Genomic DNA, 21244 nt, shown 5'->3' with positions numbered 1-21244 from the left:
GGGAAATAACACAAAGTTCAGTCTGAAACAAAGACTACACAGATCTCTGCAGCTCCACACACTGATATGGTTAAAAACAGATTCAAGGACACATTTATGCCTGTAGTGGTTCAGATCCCATCGATGTTCAGTAATATCTGACTTGTATATTCTATTTCTTAACAAAGGGCGAAGTTTTTACCTTCAGTGTACATGAGCTACAAACAAATTTTAGCTCTGTTGTAGAACATACTCCTTTTTAGCAGAGATTATGAAATGCTATGCACTTACTCTGTAAAATCAAAGCCTTAACCCTTCAGAGGCAAAAGAGCCAAGGAAAGGACTATAATAGTACAAAATAAACTCCAGGATGTGCACAGTTCTTCCCCCACAATGGACTTTTTGAATTGTGCTTCTGGATTTGCTTCACATTTGCCAAGAAGATCTTTACTTGTTTATTTCAAGTTGTCTCACAGAAGTTCTGATAATGAATGGTTATGCTACTCCTCAAAATCACAGCAGACATTATTTTCTTCTATTTAATTCCAGGTGTCCCTAAATGCCTCATTCATGTACGATGAACCCAGACTCGGCTGTCTGACAGCATTTTATTTCCTTACAAAGTAGGACTCTAAACTAGTAATTTGTCTCCTATTTTAAGGAAAACCCATATTAATACTCATCATAATAATTTTATGACTGTAGAAGCTGTACTTCTCCACAAGTGACAGCAGATGTTAAAGACATGCCAGACAGTACACAGACGTTACCAGACTTTATTCTGTTCACATTGCAAATGTTTTAACATCTTTTGCAAAGATGAAATATGCCAAACTAGGATGAGATAAAGATACTGCTTTGCACATGGCAGTACCAACAACCAACAAAACTAGCACAGCAGCTGGAAAACCAACACAGTGAAATTAAAAGGTCCCATTTAAAAAAGCCCAAAATACTCTCACTCTGGAACGTACCAGTAGTACTGTTGGGAAAGACATGGGCTTAAACATTATTTCCCAAGGTACTCTAACATATTAGTGACTTCAAGGACACAAAAATCCCATTATTTAAATAACAGAGTAACTTTTTTTTTTCCTTTTTTACTGCATCAGATATAATTGAAGCTGATCTTAACAAAACCAAGGCAAAGCACTTTTTAGAGATGGCACCATGCAGCTGATCAGATAAAAGTAAATGTAAAAGACACTGAGGTGCTGGAGGGAGTTCAGATAAAGGCACTGGTAAAGGGACTGGAGCACAAGCCTAAACAGAGGAGAGAACCTGGGGTGTTTAGTCTGGAGACAAGGAGGCTCATGGGAGACCATATCACTATTTACAACTCCCTGAATGGAGTAGCAAATTGGGGGGTTGGTCTCCTCTCCCAAGTAACAAGGGATATATCAAGAGCAAATAGCCTCAGGGTTGTGCCAGGGAAGGTTTAGACTGGGTATTAGGGAAAATTTTCACCAAAAAGGTTATCATCAAACACTGGAACAGGCTGCTTGGTGAAGTGGTGGGCTTGGCAGTGTTGGGTTTACAGCTGGACTTGATGACCTTAATGACTTTTTCCAACCTAAATGATTCAATAAGCATCAGGAAAAACTAATAACTCATTACAGAAGGGCTTTAACAAGAGCTTTGTTCCATGGACAACACCTTGATATACCCCACAGAATAACCTTTGCTCCTGTCTTTCCTCCACCTTTCAATATGGACTAATAACGAAGAACAGGAACTAAAAGAGTTGGATTAGGCCTAAATGGGCTTAATTCCCAATCCTGTTTGCTGAATTACCTTGTCAGGGTTGGATTATTACCCTGAAGGGAGAATGCTAATGACCACGAACCTCATTCTAGGGGGATTGTGTTAAATGCACAATAATTAACAAGAACACAGCTCCTCCCCTGCTTTGTGACATGGAGCACACCTTGCACCAGGAGGTGCTAATACTGGAATTAACAACTATTTTGTTTCTCCCTATTCACATAAATTTTCTGCAAGGATATTCTGAGACTAAAAATACCCCAATCCCTACAACAGTCAACATGCTCCAGCCAACTACCTGAGGAACCAGAAGGAGGAGGTGGGGAGGGCTGACTGAATTCAGAAACAGAAGCTTACTGGGCTGCTTGTACATTGCCTTTGGGTTTTTTAATGTAAACTAAGTGCAGGCTGAAGTATCATTCCAAAGTTAAGCTCCCAGCACTAACAAAACTGAAGTACTATTCAAGATTTGTGGACTGTGGCCCAGGTGCTGTAGCATTTCTTTATTTTTGTCATTTCTCAAGAGCAGGCCCCAAGCTCCTGGAGAAATAATAAATCTGAGAATCTTAAGTTTTATAAGGGCAAAAACCCAAACACAACAGGTAGCCCTTATGGTTAAAAAGGAACTTGAACTACACACAATGTAAGAAGAAGAAAATGTAGAAAGTTAAATATGAAATTGATCCTCTTTATCCCCAGACAATATCATTGAGGTTAATTAAATGTTTCACAAGTGCCAGGAATACAGTGCTACTGTTCTTTGACTTATTGGGGCCCAGTAACTTAAAAATACACTGAAATAATGGGAATTTCTAGTTCCACATTAAAAAAAAAAAAAAAAAAAAAAAAAAAAAAAAAAAAAAAAAAAAAAGAAAAAAAAAATCAAATCTGTGGATTTATGCTTTTGGAGCAGATGTTGGTGCAGGCAGACACAATGACACACCATTTACACAGGGACATTAGGCCAAGAAGTATGGGCTAAGTACCACAGTTCCCATTTCAAGTACACTATCAAGCTGAATTTCACTTGAGGATTCACCACATCAGTATCAAGCCTATAAATACTCAAAATGACAGAGTATTAGTTAGAAAGAAAACAGGTTAAGCATAACAAAGTAACTCTCACAGTGTCATGAAAACTGAGCCAGAATTTTGCATGTTGGAAAGTGGTGGATACATACATTTCTCAAAAATTACTCTCAATCAACATGAAAGTAACTGTTGGCTCATATTTGTATTAGCCTTGGGTTTAAGAGACCCACTCACTTATCACTAAAATATACTATAAAAATGTGGAACAACAACGCTTTCTGCTCTGAAGACTAAATGTGAAATAAATCCCCCATTTAATTTGTAAGGCAGAGGAACAGGAAGAACCAGAAAACAATGAGATGATGGTGAGTGGCACGGTGATCCACCTATCCCAGCAGGAGAGAAAATGAAATGCAAAGGTATGAAGGAAGATGAAAATGGAAAGTATTTTAGAGAATGATTATGAAATAATGCAGAAGGAATTCCAGAATAGCCTCTGCTTTTTGTGTTCTTTCAGACAGAGCTTCCAGAGAAGTTACCTTTTAGAGAACAAATGCACTGCACTGGTGGTGATGATCCAGCCCACCTGCTGAAGGAATTCTTCACACAGTTCTCCCTAAGGCTTGGTCATTGTTCCATCTACACTGCTTGGGAAAGGAGTTCCCACTGCAGTGTGGGACAGTCCCTCCCACTCCCTGGGGCTGAGCACGCTGCCTCTGCACTGGGATAAAAGCCAGATTTGATTCCCCAAATAGCAAGGTGCCTTCCTGCCAACATAGTTTCTTCTTTTTTTTAACAAATATTTTCCATGTATTTTTGTCTTACAAATATATGAAATAAAGGATAATTAAAGATAGGAAAAACAATGTGTTTTAAAAATGATAAAGTATTATTTCACTTCGGCATAACATGTTCTGAGGGATTTTAAGCAACATCTGTAACACACTTTGTGATCTCTTTTTGCAAAAGAGAAGCATTCAGGTTTCACTAAAACATGTTCCCCCATAAGTGTTGACATAATCAGTATTCAAGAGGGCAAGGACCAGTGTGCATCCAAAAAACCTTGAATCCCACTATGTGATTCACATAGAAAGTCATTCTCATTCAAATCAAAATATAGTAAAATTAGATGATCTAGGAAAATATTTAAACTTTTTATACACAACTGCTGATTTATTTTATTTTCTACATCATATGATAGATATTCCACCGGTCTATTCATGACTTAAAATAGAAGGAAATGAAAGCATCTTGAAGAGAAAAATCAAAATAGTTTTTGCTTTTTTTTGCCTTTAAAAAAAAAAATCCAAAGTATACATTAAAATTGTTAAAATAATATACTTTTCTCAGAAAAGAGCAGATAAGAGATAAATGCATTAGGAGTTTAAAGCATATTCAAAGAAAGAACTATAGTATCAGCCATGCCTGGACACTGCTGAATAACTGAAACTTTTACAAAGGACATTCAGATTTACTGTGCCAACATCCAGATAGGGAGGGTAAACAGAACAAACCAAAATAAACCCAGCAGAAAGCTTTAACCAACCATGTAAGAAGCTAAACTGAGGTTCCAACAACATTCATTCTAGCAAAAGAGAAAATATGTTTCCTTAAAAGTCTGGACTTCAGGACCGAATCTGTTTGGATGACAGAGTTCAAAAGAAATCCTAAGGAAACTCTGAAGTGTGCACAGATGCAGGTTCCTGAGAAACACTACCATGATCAACAAAGGATAACAGACACAGAAGACTCTCTTGAGAAATCAGTATGCCTTAAATATATGCACTGTGAATATAAATTAAACTCAGAAAGAAAGAAGTGTCTGCACACATGGATATGATACAAATGACTAGTGCAAAATTTATTTAACCTCATTTAGTTAAAACCATACGTGTGTAGTGTGTTAAACCAGCAAAAAGTAAAATAAACTTTCTTGAAAGCTTGTAACATTTCTATCACAGAAATAACAACACTTACCTCAATGACTCCATCTATGAAAATAATGTAACAAACTTTTAAAATTAACAGCCGAAAGACATCAGCCTAGAGAACTATCTCTGCCTCAGGACAGACAGATGCAGACAAAGGCAGCAGCACACAGAGGCCCCAGCCACACAAAAGCTGATACTGTTCTCCTGCTGGGTGAAAATCTCACTTGTAAATCAAGCGACATCTGCATTCAGAACTACCCCAGCCACGGCCCTGCAGAGGTGACCAAAGCACTCCACTCAACAGGAGAATGATTTCTCTTGTCTCCTTCAATGCCAGCAGCTGCACAAAACAGCAGCTCCTGGGTTTACATTTTAGCAAAATTCCTTTGATGCACTGATAGAGATGAAACATAATGTGTAAAACCCTTCCCCACTAGGCACATCCTTGAAGCCCACTATGCTTTTCAAAACAAATAATCACTCAAGTAAAATCTTTTGCCACGATACAAAACACCAAATGCCTCCAAAATTAGTAACCTCTTCACATTTCTTTCCAACTTCTTTATCAGTCCTGCTGACACAGGACAGCAGTGTCTCCCAGGATGTCTTTAATGAAAGTCAATAAAAAAGAATTTAATTCGAGCATTTGATAAGGCTTCTAAAAATCTGACAATGGTAATAAAAAACTGCTTTCACTACTTAACTCTGTTTTTCCATGAAGTTATTTATATACTGTACTGCATTCTTATATACTGTACTGTATCATCTAAATTGGGTACTGGAATGAAACAGTCTGTAAAGCTTTATGTAGTCATAAACTCAGACATTCTAAGTGACACAGAGAAATGTCTTACGGCACCCACCAAAATTTTGATCATCACACATTTAACAAAAGCAAGAAAAAAGAAAAATCTGTCCAAACCAAAGTTACTCTTTTACTAAAAAAAAAAAAAACAAAAAAACCCCAACCAAAAACAAACAAACAAACAAAAATACAAATATTAAACAACAAATTTTCTTTGGGTAGTGAATATTTCTATATGGTTGTTTCTAGAAGGGCCTTTCTGCAGTAAACACAATTAAGTTTTTAATAATAAACTGTGTAACTTCTGTGCAGGAAAAAACCCACCCAACACAAATAATAGGAATCTGTAAAATGATGAAAAAAACACACAATGAAACTATTCAATAAATTCACATCAGAATACACTGGTGTATTGCAGGATTTGGCTGAGAGTGAATATAAACTACTTTGTAAGCAGTTGGCACCTTTTTTCCCCTTGTTTTGAACACCTCTGGCCCCCAAGTAAATTGGAAGAGAGTCTTAAGACAGTTATTTAAACAAATAAATCAATTAAAAACAATCAGTGGGATGATGCCTTCTGTGGCCTTCAGAGGTGCCTGTCCTCATAATACCCAAGTCAATGAATTACTGAGAAAGAAGACTTACATTTTGTGATCTGAACAAAAAACCTAATACATTGGGAACTTGCACCCTTAACAAAAAGACCGTTCTTTCTTTTTTGGCCTTCAAAAAAAAGAGTTATTTCAGAGACAAAATAAGATATTTCAGCATCAGGCATGATCTACCATCATGTGCTTAATCTAAAAATAAGGATAACTCTTGAGAAAGAGTAGGAACACGAGAACAAATTTAACTCTGGAAAATGGCCACAGAAGAGGAACAGTAGTTTAATGCAAACTGACAGCCACAACTTCACAACAGACTAGAAAATTCCTACTTAATAGGATATAATGCTTTACAGGTTACTTTGTCTGGTGGCTTCAGTAACCCCAAATACTCTGAGAGGAATAAACAGTTTCCCTTACAGAACTTCATCCAAGTACAAGTGGTGATTTTTTCAGAAGTCTGAGAAAGAAATTGGAATAGTATTGATACAAAACCAGAAACCAATCTCCCACATTCAAGTTACTGACATGAAAAAGCTGCCCTTTCAAATAATACTGTCTGTAACTTGCTTCAGTCTTTGAAATATCTATTTTGGGACACTGCACTCTTTCAGAATTTTATTTTTTATTTTTCTAATCTAAGTATCTTTGGGAAGATTCTATCATCCCCCTTCCACACAGCATAATAAAACAAAAATGCTTCTTGATGGTATTTTGTTCTCACAGATACTTTATTATAAGGTGCAATTTAACATATCCCCATCTGTTTATGAGAATCACTGTGATGAAGAATGTGAAAATTGTATGAATTCACTGCTGGTTTTTCTTATTTGCAAAGCTACCATTACAGCAATAACAGGTCATGAAGTGCAAGGAACCAGACTGGTACTGTCAAGAGCAGAAAAAAAGCAAAAGCATTGCAGAAGCATGAGTTAATGTCTGGCAGACCTGTCATCCAGCAAAATACCGAAACTGAGGCCATGTGGTTTACCAAAGCCCAAGAAGTGGTAAGATAACATAACAACGGTTAATAAATATCTAAAACCTTTCTGCATGAGTGACACATGGTTCTTATTACACTCATGTTATTCTACTCCTCTCCAGATTTTTTATTTCTTGTTCATATTACTTGAGCACCTTTCAATACTGCAGCATGCCATATTAGAAGAGTAATTTAAGCATCTGGGACAGAAGCTAGATGAACTTAAACTGGGAAAAAAAAGATGCATATTTTAATGCAAATTGCAAAGATGAGTTGTTGGAGATGCAATTCAGGAAAGTCATGAGCCCCTAGGCCCTTCTTCCTGTGTGCTTTGTGTAATTTTATCCAATGACTGTTGATGTAAAGTGCATAAACAGGTACCAGAGAACAAAGATTAGAACTGTAGTGTTGTGCCAGAGCAATGCCATCACCATTTAGCAGCCAACTCCTATCTCTGGTTCCTCGAGTCCCAGGCGCAGCTGCGCTGTGGGGAAGCTCTGCCAGCAGCTTTGTGTTCCCACACAGGCCAGCTCAGAACCCAGCAGCTGGGGCCACTTCCAGAAGGAAGGATGTGTGGACTGGAATCCTTGAAACTTGAAGAATGCACAGAATTCATGTCACTGATCAAACAAGTGTACAAATCATTCACTACATTTTAAAGAGTCTGGACACCAAAGGACCTGTGGCACTGTTTACAATCAGCTCATGTTCCTGGCAAAGCTGCACAGAGGAACTACATCATTCAGTAATTTTTCAGAAACTCTCTAAAGTCTCTACAAACATAATCATCTACCTGCAGATCAGACAGCTCGAATGATTCCTGCTCCCGTGGCTCTTTCACTGGGTAAAAACCACACACAGCTTGTTAGATTTGTGATATTCACTGAGCTGTTGAGTTTAAGACATAGTAATGGTCATCATCCATGAAGTCACACAAGCATTTTGGTTTGATCCAGGAGTGCATTTTTAAAATTAATCTCATTATGCCCATGTACCATTCTTTATTTTTCACTGTGCAGTTTTACCAGAGCATATTTACTCTCAAACAACATTAAAATAAAAGATGCTGTTCACCTACCAGTGGTTATTCAGTCCGTAGGACTGCAGTACCACTGGCATAAAGTTAAGGCCCTTAGAACACACAGAACTGTCAGCACTGGCTCCTCAGTGCCAGCTGCTTTTTTCTGCAGATCTGCCACTGCTGTGTCACAGCACTTGCTGAAGTGCCTCTCTGCAGTTGGTTCCACCTCGAGTTTTTTCTCAGTGCAATGTGTAGATTGCTTTACAAAAAGCCAGTCTTGTCTGAAAAACAAATCCTCTGTCTTCAACATTAAGTATCCACACATCCCAGAAAAAAAAAACACCAGGGAAAGTTTTTTTCTGCTACTTTTTTTGACTTTTATGTTCGACCCCAGTGCTGGGTAGATACAAAGTCACTGACAACATGATGTGCTTTTGAATTTGTCATTCAATGAGTGTTTTGGCACTCCAGTAAGACTCTGCTGTCTTATGGACTGACAGCTCTCCAGAACCACAGAGCAATACAGATTTTAGATGATTGAGCCTATTACATACCACGTCCAAGTGAAAAAGAGAAATGAGCATACCTTGGTGCTTCACACAAAAAATGTCATACTTGTAAAAATATACCCAGAACTGGCCCAAGATTAATACAGTATATAATAATGACAAAAATAGAATATGTACAGTTATAAAGTTGCAATTCACATTTAAAATAAAAACTAAAATCTAGCCCTTATTAAAAGAAAAAGAAGCTGTTCTGATGAATTACTTTAAAGCAAACCTATTAATTCAAACTCTTAATCACTTACATATTCTAAAATACTCTATATTACAGTCCTAAAAATGTATTTTTGCATAAAGTGCTGGATGATTCTTACATTCTACTGTTAAATAAATTAATTTTTGTATCAAACAAAGAAATGTAATATGCTCAGGATAAAACAAAATATGATCCAATGAACAACAGATATAGGAACACATTCAAATTTTTATCACAGAAAACTTACATCTAGTAACGTGTGAAGATGCTGATCCTGGAAAACACTGTGAAGAAAATCTAAGTCTTTTTCACTGCAGTCTGTAAGTGCATGAATTTCTTCCAGGCTGTCCAGCACCTGTGAGACTGCTCCTATGGGGCAACAGACAGGGGAAAAAAAAGAGAATAAAAAATCAATAAAGCAAAGGCTCATGGTAAACTGAACTTTGGAAAAGGAAACTTTCAATTCATCTGGTACAGCTGGAACAGGAGCTTAAAGAAGTTGGAGTTTTAACAGGAAAACTCACAGAATAAACTTTACATATATCAACAGTGCTCACAGATAATGTAATTATACATAAGAAATGGCTCAATGGGAGAGAGGTTAAAACCTGACTTTATTACGCTCAGCTTTGTTCTATTTTAGCCTTGCTTCCAATGATGTCTTATGGAGTGACCTGGATTATTGGCCTGTCCTCACCATTCCCACCCCAACCTTCCCTTCTTCTCTTTTTGAACTGCTGACCAATTTCAAATACATACTGTAAAATTTTGAAATATCAGTCAGAATTATTTTGAAACCAAATTTGAAACATCAGTAAAATCAAGAAGAACCTATGCTTCAAAAATACTTTTAAAATCAGCATTGGGATAAAGGAGGGAAGAGGGAGGGACTGCTGAGTCCTCTGGGGGACAAAAACAAGGCTGTAATGTGTTTTTGTTCTGTTTGTTCTGCTTGCTTGGTTATCTCCCACCCAGTTACAGCACTTGCTGCTTTTTTGCCAGGGCATTGTTTTGGGTCACAGGATGATGGGGATGATTTTTATATGGCATGGGGGTGAGCAAGGAGCGAGAGCTATGGAGACAAAAAGGAGAAATGGGAGGCATTATGGAAGGTGGAAGTCCATGAGGAAAAGCTGAACTCTCAGCAAGGGAGGACAAAGAAACACAAATCCACAGTAAACCAGCCCACAGTGGTTCTGTGTGAAACAACTCCTTTAAAAATCAGAGTATCAGTGGTGGCTGCCACCTGTGTGCTTTACTAGAATGCCAACTTTGGCTTATCTCAACACACACAGAGCATGTCTTCACTTTTTCTACAGTGATAAAAGCATCTGGAAAGAGGGCAACATATCCAGTCAGAGTCTGCAACAATGCTGGTGTCTGGCAGTGAAATGCTGAATGCTTTTTCATAAATTCTTAATTCTGGATACTGAATTCTACACATTCTCTGTTTCACTAATTTCTCATCAATATGCTTATTCTCTTTACTTATTAGCTTGCCTGTGTCTTTTTGACAAGACAGATAATACCTAAAAAATTGCTCCATTCCTTGAAATTCTATCCTCCACTGCATGAACAATTCTTACCAGCCCTCCTCAACTCAAACTCTTTTGCACTGCATTTTCAGAATGTAATAAAACCAAAATACCCAATGCCCTCTTAACCCCCCAAGGAAACACGTTAAATTAACTTATTTCTCTGAAAACCTTGAAAAACTGGAATAAACATAAAGTACACAAAAGCTACTATACAAGACTTGCAACCTCACAGCTTAGAAGGACAAATAAATTACAAATCTAGAAACTCTTGCATCACATTTAGTACAAACCTCAGCCCAGGATTCTCCTCACAATTCCCTGTACAACAAGATTTGAGAACCACAGTATCCCCCTCACTCACAACTCATGGCTCAGGAGCAGTAAAACTCCTTAATTCTCTTCCATCAAGTGTGTCTGACTACTTGTATCTGTTTGATGTACTAATTTATGTTCTTTTAAAAATCTGTGGCTGTCAGCAAATAAATGGTTTGACTTCTAGTAGTTGCTGTGCATGAGGTTGGGTGCACTGAAAAAGAGAAAAATTTGCTTCCTCTGACAATGAACAAGGCTGCTCAGTTGAAAGGAACCATCCACATTCCTCTGCCAGAGACATAGTAGGAAACCTGAGAAAACATAAGGACTGGGGATCTGCTGGTAAGAGAATGGAAACATCACAGCTAAGCCTCAAAGGCAAGGAAAAACAACTAACCAGGGACCCAAAAAGCACTGCACTGTTTCCTTAACATGTTCAGCACATCACTTAAAGGTTGATGGACTTAGAGATCTGCAGGCCTGAAGGAAAGTGCTTGACTTTCCAGGATCCAGTTGGTAGGAGAAAATTTGTTAAAATTCTCTTTTATTCCTGCTCTTGTCATGCTCAGAGTTTGAATTATTTTATTCTCAAGCAAAGCTTCTTTTTCTGTGTTCACAGCTCTTTCTGTGTATTTGGAGTATTTTAGGAAAACTCAAGAGAAGATTCACTTCAGAAGCCTGAGTATCTTAAGAGTCTCTAATACTGCTCACTGTTGCTCATAACCACCAAAACCTGAGCCAAATCTGAAACCAGTATGTTCAAAGTTGCTTGCAGTGCTGTGTTACTGTGAAACACCAAATGCTCTGGACCACCACATTTTTTATTTGACAGTACTATTTACTTTGCAAACTTTATTTTGTGGAATACTTTGTGGGCTTTGAAATGGAAATGAAAGTTATGATTTCTTAATATTTGCATCTCAACAACCTCTTGAGTATTTGGGAATTCCAAAAAAATTAGGGTTTGATCATTAGGTCTTTTCTTCTCCTGTCCATTGCTCACATGGAATAGAAGGCTGTAAAATAAAGTTTCCAAGAATGTCCTTAAGAAATTTGATGGGACTTTCTGACAGTGACTTTGTTAATCCCTCAAGATGACAGTTTTACCTTATGCTCTTTTTTTTACCTACAATCTTATGCTTCACCTACTGTCATGCCTTTCACTTATTTACAAATAATGTGCACCTGCATGAGAAAATGGCATAGCAGCAATATCTTGACAGCATGTTAGCACTTAAAAAAAGTGACAGAACAATTTTTGTGAACACCTAAACTCTCTTTGTTACAGACAACTGGTTAAAAAAGACCAGAAGTACCTTCCGGTAGAGTTTTAAATTCAGAGAAGAGATACTACATAAATTAAAATTAACCAACCTTTACAGCACACCTATTTCTAAAAAGATTCATATTCAAGCTAAATTTCTAACCTTTGGGGAAAGTGTAAAGGCACTCAGTATTTATAATTACAGCTTATATCCTTTTGAAATAGGATTTAATCTCCTTTCAACATTGCAAGTGCACCCATTTTAGCCTCAGCACAAATGATAAAGGAAGGACTTAAATGAATTATTAGTCATACAAGCTAAAAGCTCAGATTTCTCATGGTCTGCAGCAGTTACAGACAGAATCTAGAAACATCAAAATTAGAATGATGCATAAATATTAGTAAGGCAGGAAAAATAAGGAAGCTGACTAACTTGACTGGCTGTGTTAGTTTGTTTTTTAAGACTCCATAAAGTAACCTTTGTTAGGAAATGCTGCTCACTGCCCCAGAACTTTCAAGCAGCCCCAATTTCTGGGTGAGATGAATCTCACCCTGCACCTTAAGTTACTATAAAACCAGATCCAATTGCACAGGAAAGGCTGCAATTCCAGTGATATAAATAGAAGACTCTTCTCTGCAGAAACAGTAACAAAATCCACACCAAACATGGTTCTGTGAGAAGACTGTGGATCCTGCTGTAAATGCACAGTAAATGATCTCAGTGTCCAAAGGAGCAGTGACACTCTGGGCCACGCACACAACCTTGTCCTTCTTGTATTCCCATAAGGATACCTAAAGAAGGATGGCTGCAGCTATTCAGTTTCCTGGTGGCTGCCAACTCTGAAAAGTTGAAAACGATGAGCTGTCATATACTAAAAAGAAGAAAAACCACATCAGAATGCTTATGACAGTCTCCTGCAGTCAGTACTAGCACATAAAACGCTTGTATGGTTAGTGGCATAACTTCTTAAGGATCATACCAAATTAATTCTGAGAAGACAGAGATGAATTGAGCAGTTTTCTGCCTACTGAGGTAGATCTATTATTTATCAGAGAGACGTATTTGCTTTATGAGGCACAAACTTGGGATTTTCTCTTTACCCAGTGTGTAGTCCAAGTTATCACAGGTATTTTATGCAGGTTCTGTTACCTCATTTTTGGAGATGGCCATTCAGAAATAGTTCTCCTACATGTGAATTCTGTCTCTAGACTCTGCAGTTCTCATACAGTGCTCTTACTACCTCCTGAAGTTGCTAACAGACACTGGTTCATCAGGTTGGAAGTAGGCAAAGCTTTGGTAAAGTAGTGTTGTTACTATAATGAGGCATCCAGCTATTCTAGTCTGGAAAAGGCGGTTTGACTAGAGAAACTGAACTTTAAAGGTACAGGAGTTGCTTATTTCTCCCCAGAACCGAGTAAAAGAGAATATGGAATACCATTCCAACAATTTCCTACATATTCTGCAGCAGTAGTGTTTCCCCCCACTACAAAACATCCCAAAAGTTTGCTTTTCTGAGGCTTCTCAGCACACCAGGCAGGTATAACTGGCTCCCTCTGTTATGTAACAGGCAGTAAATAGAATTAGGAACTTCTTCTCATGTGATATGTGATCTGCAACAGTGCAGAACTGATTAAGTGTTTAGGTAAAGAGACTCAGATATTGCTGCAAAACACAGACTACATCCTGACTGCAAACACATTCTGACAGAGGGCAAAAGAATTCCTTGATTTATTTTTTAACACTGAAATTACAAATGCTCATTTAAGTCTTGCTCAGTCATAGACCCTCTTCTGAGTAATGAAAACTCAGAACTCAGGAAGCCTGATGTTCAAACACAAAACTATAAACCTGTGACCTTTTTGCCAGTCTCCCGCAATTACTATGCCAGGAAATAACTCTGCAGAACTTATAATAACCATTATAATAATAGCATGTTTTTATTAAAGAGACATTGGCAAAATCAAATCCCTTAGATTTGTAGAATCACATAAAATGAAGTTCATGACACTAGCCACTCATTTTAATCCTGTTCATTCCAACTATGCTTTATATTATATAAATAGGTAAGCAGCTGTACCTTGAAGATTGTACAGTGGTATTTAAATGACTAACCAAGGCTTTGCTGTCATTTGCAATGTCTCTGTATATCACAGTTCAGTCCTTATGCCAGCCACTCTACAATGAACAGAAGCTGATTTCTCTCAACCTCATCTCTTGGCTGCCTTCTTGTGTGCAGCTGCTGGAAATGAAATTTAAAAATCAATCCTGGCTCTTAAAGCACAGGCACTTCAGAAAGCAGGATTTACATTTTACTTTGTTTGTGAAGAGGTCTGAGGCTAGTACATCCAGCAAGGAAAGATGAAAAATCATCAGAAATTGTTAGATTTTAGAGAGATCAAATATTAGAATCACAAAGTGAAGTCACAGGATACAGTCTCATGGAAAAACAAGCATGAGCATTATTATAAAGTGCAGACCTGTCCACTACTTTAACTGATGTAACTTCTCAGATTTAGAGAAAGCCAGCTGAGCACCAGCTGCTCTTCATCACTTGAAACAACATCTGCAAAAATCACTGGAGCTGAGATGCCTCTGATCTCACACAGTAATTTGTTCTCTTTGCTGTTCACTGTATTCCAGAGCAACCGACTCTGCAGGGACAGATGACAGCCAAAGCAGGTGTATATGTGTGTATATATATGTATATATATGATTACAATAGGTTAAATAAGGTGGGAGATGTATGTTTCACATATACACACAGTGTAATTAAAATGTAAGCCAGGTAAAGACTCTACCCTGCTTAAATTTGAACTATAAAGTGTTTCACGACTTCTTCCTTCTTGGACTGAAACCAAACAGTGAAGTTTAGACACCCTATAAAATTTACAAATAAGCTCCTACATGCACACAGTTCTGTGAATGCTACTGGGAAGCAAATAAAGCAGTGAAAATATAAATATATGTATATACATACACTATATGTATATAAAACAATCAGGAAGAGTCTAGTAAGAGAACTAGAAAGATGGAGGTTTATGGAGATGACACTAAAAATTCAGAAACAAGACAGCCAGCACAATGGAAGGGTATTGGGATTTACATTAAAGAAGGTAAGAACATCTACAGAATACAAGAAAGGAGAGAGGCATGTAAAAGCCAGAAAAGAAACTAAGGGAAATAGATGAAGGAGAGAAAAACAGGGAGAAAGAAAAAAAGACTAAACAAAGGAAAAAAGAAAAATAAAGGAAAAAAAGAAAACAAGAGATAAAGTGTTCCCAAACAGCAGAAGGAATGTAGAGGAGAGTACTATGTATGGAAAATAGAAAAGGATGGGGGAAAGAGGACAAAGAGGGCATCGAGAAACTGATGCTTAATTTTGAAGAGAGACTTCCTTTTATCCTGCACACACAGGGGCACTGAGTGTAGGCATGGCTCCAGCTTTCTTCTGTCTCCATACCTGGCACCTTCACACAGAGTTTGCCAATTCTTTTCCCAGCTACCCCTCACTGTAAAACCAGACTCAAATACGACAGAAGCCAGTCTAGCGTGGTGGTAAAGAAATAGGCAGAAGTGTTGCTTTTCAGACCAGACCTGTAACTTACATGTAGGCACACTCACTTGCAACTAAACAAATAAGTATTTTAATAAATGAATGCCCTTCAGTATCCCTTCCTTAGACCCTTTTCTTCCTCATTGCAAAAATATCTGAAAACCCCCTTCTGACCAGCATAATGGCAGTACACTCCATTATAGTCAGTCAGTTTGCAGAAGAAAACTCTCTATGCACAAACAAAAACCCAAAAATCATGGCACAGGCTCTGTATGAGCATTTTTTTTTTCCCCTACAACTGTTGAAAAATAAAACTATCACAAAACTTTTACATAAAAAACCATTGAAATTTCACTCTCATGTTACTGGACAGGCATTCTGAGATGGGGAAATCAGAGCACAAGGAACAACTTCCCCCACAACCTGTAAAATCAAAAGAATGAACCAAACAACAACAACCACAAAATCCATGACTGATCAGAAATGGAGACATGGACATATGTCCTGCTGACATGTCCTGACCTAGGACAGAAGTAGAGCTGTTAGCCTACAAGTCTTAAAATGCTGCAGGAAGCCCCCACTTCTTACAGCTTGTTTTCGGAGATGCTGAATTAGTTGTTTTTGAAATGCTTGTGGTTTGTATCAAAGGGCCTAGAATTTCACACCTTCTCCTCTGTCTAGTATAGTCTGCAGATTTTAGAAGTGCTTGTGCTCCCAGTCTCTCACAAAGTGTGCTGCTACCTTGCAGCAGAACCTCCTCCCTACATGCTAACAACATTCCTTCACTGAAGAGACACATATTGGATAGTTATTGAAATCAGGTGTATGCATATCCACAGTGTATATGCATAGGTCAGATATCACATCAACACAGAAGGATCAAGAAAGTTCATGCAAATGTAGAGCAAGAATATAATATTTACTAACATTACAGTATATGTTGGTGGTAGGAGAAAAAAACCATTAGTCCACGAAAACAATTTTGGAATGAAAATGCAAAACTAAAATATTGTATACTTTATTAATTCAATGAAAACTAAATTTTAGTTCAGTTGTGTTGCAAATATTAAATATTGGGAAAAAAAAATCCCCAAAACTCAGGTGATTTTAATACTGCCTCTAGATTAGAATCTTCAGAATTCCCTGGAAATCATCCTTCTGCTTAATTATACTGTCGGTTACATTATACTGTAGACAGATTTAGTCAATACCAGACAATCTTACTTTAACAGGCAGTATTAAAACTGAGAAGAGCAAAGAGAAGCAAAAGAAAGCAGATTTTTAAACATGCAAAGACACACACCATAGCTGACTGATATGCCTTAAAGGAAAACAAAGGGATACCTACTTTCTGCTGCTAGAAGTCCTAGAAGGAAGGCAGCGTTTGGACAAACAACAAACAGTATGAAGATTTCAGAACAAGCGATTTATAAAGCTGCAACCTAGTGCACTAATTTAGCCCCAAAACAGTCTCAACAAAGTGACAAAGATCCCCCCAGTTTTTAATATGGTTTCTATGAGTGAAGCAAATGGCACTGTCAGACTGGGGTGGGAGGAAAACACACACTTGGCATTGGGAAGGCAGCACATAGATGCAGTGTTAGAGGTCTATTAACACCAGACTTTTTCCAACATTGGTTAAACTATTTTAAAAAACTCATGGACAGAAAGAGATTTCTAATAAAAATACTGTAACAGGTGAAATGATAAAATAATTCAACAAACTGCAAACGATGTATAACATCATATTAATATAGTTAATAAGCAAAATTTAGCAGTGTTATATTGAAATCAAAAGTTTCAGTGAGAAACATTATGAGAACCATTTAGAAATACAACCACTTCGTTATTTTATTATTTTTAAAATTTTAATTAACAGTGTCTTTATGCCTTTTTTTTTTTTTTTAATAAACATACCAGAGCAAAGAATCAATAGCTGAAAAATCATAAAGTTAATAATGGAATATTGGAAACACACAAACCCATGATCTCAAAACTGACAGCTGTGCTTGTAATACTAGTGAAGGAATTAATAAGAATAAATTATAAGGTGAATGTATTTTTTTTCCCCCTAAGCGCTCATACTTTAAGAAGTTACACAACACCCTTTGCAAATATTTACAAAATCACTGGTAATTTTTGCATAACAAAAGTGTTTCTTTTTCTTACTCATATTGATGAAACCGATGGGTTTTAAGATATGGGCTTGTATTGCCCATATTTCATGAATTCTAAATCCCATTAATCTACTAGCCATTTTAACTTGTGAGTTCAGCTACTTCCGTGTGTGTTGAAAACAGTTACAAATTGTCCATACATATACTTTGACCTTACCCTGAAAGACTAAGAGATTTAGCTTAATTCCCATTATTATTATTATCAAATTTGAAAATCAAGATCTCATGCCATTAAAAACAACTCATTTGACACAACAATAGAGTCTGACAAAATAGAACAGAATGAAAATTTCAATTTGCACACATCAATCCTGAAACAAAATACCAAAAAGCAATGCTGTATGCGGAATCTGTGCCTTGCAGTTGGAGAAAATGAGGCAGAAGCGCTGAAGGAGCCTCAGTGTGGCTGCTTTGTGTGCAGTGCAAAACTCTGCTTCTACGTTCATCTGCTTCCAGAGTGACCACAGAGCTCAGCACTCACACACCAGTGCAGGAAGTGCTGCAGCAGTGCCCCTGCTTAGCACAGGTACAGGAGCACATCTGGCCACCCAGGCTGTTCTCTCGCTCTGTGGTTACCCAGAAACACAGCTCGAGAGGATCCCTTACAGGAATTCAGAACTGTCTGTGGCAAAAAGCCGCTCTGAAACCTGTTAGTTATAGCTCAGAAATGTGTGCCACAGACCAAGCAATCCCAGCAGACATCAGAGAGTAACATCCTTCAACCAAAAGGTAAGGTTTGCTTTAATTAAAAGTCAGTTATGCAGTTTTCCAAAGACTATGGACTATCCACTGGCTTAACTCCATCACTGACTCAGTTCTGAAAATGTGGCTACAAAAAGCTTTTGGAAATAAAAAGTTATAAAAACCCTCTTCAGTTTATCAGTTTTTCTAACTGTTGGCCTGAAAACTTAACCCTTTTGAATCTACTTAACACTCCATACAAAACAGTCATCCTCAATTCAGCTTCTCAAGTCAAACCTCAAGAAGCCAAAGAAGGAAAAATTAAAAGCTTTAACACTTGGTGATGTTCAATCCCCACCCTGAGACCCTGTTATGAAAATACTTGAAAACTGTATGGCTGTTCTCTCTGCTGGGGGACAAGTGGCCAGCATATGACAGAGGGAGAGGAAATCCTGTCTAGAGCTAATGTGCAATCAGGAGGTAGGAGGGCCAGGCACTGGGCAGGAAAGCAGAGGGAACCAGATGGGGAAGGGCAGCAGAGAGCAAACACTGTTTCCTGCCACCTTATGTATTTCATGGTCCACTTCAAATACTTCCTATTGGGCTAGTTTTTCTCCTGTGACAGATTTAGCCTTTAGGGCTGCTGATTGCTAACTTCTGATTTATGTTTGTTTCAGCATATTAAAAATACCCAAAACATTTGTTGCCTTGGGGAATACACATATTACAATGTCTTGAAGACAGGCAACCTGAAAGCCAAATGTTTTACATCCTAGAGAAAACCATTTGCAGAAAGCTTGTCAGCTGAGCTGCTTGGTGGCTTTACTGAAGAAGTTACTGAACAGACTGTCAGCAATAAAACAGCATTGTAGTTTAAAAATATTTTAAAAGGTTTTATCACACTCAAAATTCAGCAAGACTGGTTTCTGCCATGTTACCAACAGGATGACAGCAGGATTAATTCAAGTTCTTCAGAGGATGGTTACTGACAAAAGAGGAAACAGACTACCCAGTGGTCGGAACCAAGAGTTATTAACACTGTACAAAGGAAAGGAAGATGTGTACAGAAAAAAACCTGCTTGACTTTATATGAAATTTATCTCTGTTCATTCCCATCTAATTCAGCTATGCAATTTGCTGACCATCGCTGGAGAGCGCTCTAACAAGAATATCCTTTGTGATTCTGCATCTACAAAAGTCACCTGACTTGCTGCCTGTAGTGCTTTCCTATCCCAGGATAATACTCTGGCAGTAGAGGAAGATATTCAAAGGTTCCAGCAACCCCAGGTTTCCAAACTTTGAGAAAGAACGTCTCTAGATTAATTGGGGAAAAAAGAGAGAACTGAAATTTTCTGTTTCTGTGTTTGTAAAGATCTGGAGGACAGGAAATGTAATTTGCATAACTTAATAAGCATCTATATTTCTATATATTTATCTCTGTAAGAGTTCTGTATTTGCCTGTTTCTGACAAATCATTTAGTTACAATGATAAGCTTAATGAAATTTTATGGGAGGAATAATTGGCAACCACATCTAGAATATTAAAAGCTCTTCATTAAGAGTTTATGATCTGGAATAACATTATGAGACATTAGGAAGGAAACTTAAATAACCTTAAGATAATCAAGTTTCTACTGCAATTCAAGAGTTTTATGTTTAATTTCTACAAACTGCTTTAGAATCATCACAAGACCCATGCTACAAGATAGGAATGTTTAAAATATTAGTGTACTTCTGAAGAGGAAACAAAACAGACTTCCATATCTAGGAACTTCAGAAGCTGAAAAGACTTGTAGTATCTTTTCTTGCAAGGCTCAGTGTTCAATATTAAATATTTTATCAGCTAAAGTAGTGGGTCAGAGAAACATAATGAAAACCACCCACTTAGGATGGTTTCCTGATCACTGTGATCCCCCATGAGTCCAACCAACAATGTTAGATTAGAGAATAACTGCCTTCCTGAGAAACCCAAGCTTTGGTTTCAGCTATTTCAGAGATGAACACATGATAACAATGGATCCAGCACAGATATTCTGTACAATTCACATGTGCACTGCGTGCAAGTATTCTGTGAGCAGGAAAAAAATAGAACTTGTAACTTTTCTGTATACTGATATCTGCAATTACATGACTGAGGAAGACACATGTCCTGTTGATGTGAGACTGAAACTGGAAAGAGGAACTGCTGTTTTCAGATTAGAAAAGTTGCCACTGCCAGTCATGTTGGTGGCCATTCACCACTGAAATGGGGGAAGTAGATGGAAACAAAAATTAAGGCACTGCAAGTAGTTCTAGGTGAAGTAAAACTGACTTATTCTTTCTTTAGAAGAATAGGTGGATCCTTAGCTGCAAGTACATCAAGTATTTAAAAGCTGTCTGGCTTAACTTAAGCCATAAGGCTGTGATTACCCATTTGCAATAAATGATCTGAGATTCTCATTCATTTCTATGGGAATCATGAACAGTGTTCATGTCTAAGGACAAAGCAATCCTTAAGTACTCGAACTTGAATTCCAAGAAGTGAAATTGGAAAATTTCAATGAAAAAAAGTTGCCCCAATTCTTATGGGGCATGTAATTCTTATATTAATGGCATTGAAATTATTTATACTAATTACTTGCTCATATGAAACGGAAGGAAAGAAATAATTAATATATGAAGTCAATATGCAATTCTCTCACCCATAAAAATACTGGGAAAGAGAACTATCACACAGCAGATCAACACACACAATTAAGTTCCTGAAATGTCTTCTAGAAAAGTCAGTGCATAGCTAAAATATTCTGCCAGCATTCCTAAGTTGTTTAGAAAAATAAAGACAGTCCTTTTGGACTTAG

At 37.5% G+C, this 21244-nt stretch overlaps 1 protein-coding gene across 17 annotated transcripts in view; it reads right to left on the bottom strand.

Annotated features, from left to right (window-relative positions):
- CASK (calcium/calmodulin dependent serine protein kinase) overlaps positions 1–21244 on the bottom strand; it is a 141579-nt gene that overhangs the window by 44528 nt on the left and 75807 nt on the right. For 11 of the 17 annotated variants that reach the window (XM_017733440.1, XM_008633018.2, XM_017733441.1 and 8 more), the window contains 2 exons: positions 16898–16915; positions 9129–9250 (listed from right to left, as the gene is read on the bottom strand). In XM_017733440.1, the coding sequence (XP_017588929.1) occupies positions 9129–9250; positions 16898–16915 (140 nt within the window). Of the gene's footprint in view, positions 1–3314; positions 3435–9128; positions 9251–16897; positions 16916–21244 lie in introns of those variants that run through there. The other 6 variants (XM_017733442.1, XM_017733445.1, XM_017733446.1 and 3 more) reach the window with 2 other exon arrangements.

This window comes from Corvus brachyrhynchos, unplaced genomic scaffold (genome assembly GCF_000691975.1).
Source record: "Corvus brachyrhynchos isolate BGI_N302 unplaced genomic scaffold, ASM69197v1 scaffold34, whole genome shotgun sequence".
NCBI classification, from domain to species: Eukaryota; Metazoa; Chordata; class Aves; order Passeriformes; family Corvidae; genus Corvus; species Corvus brachyrhynchos.
Note: the sequence above shows the minus strand (reverse complement) of the source record. Positions and strands in the feature narration are given on the sequence as shown.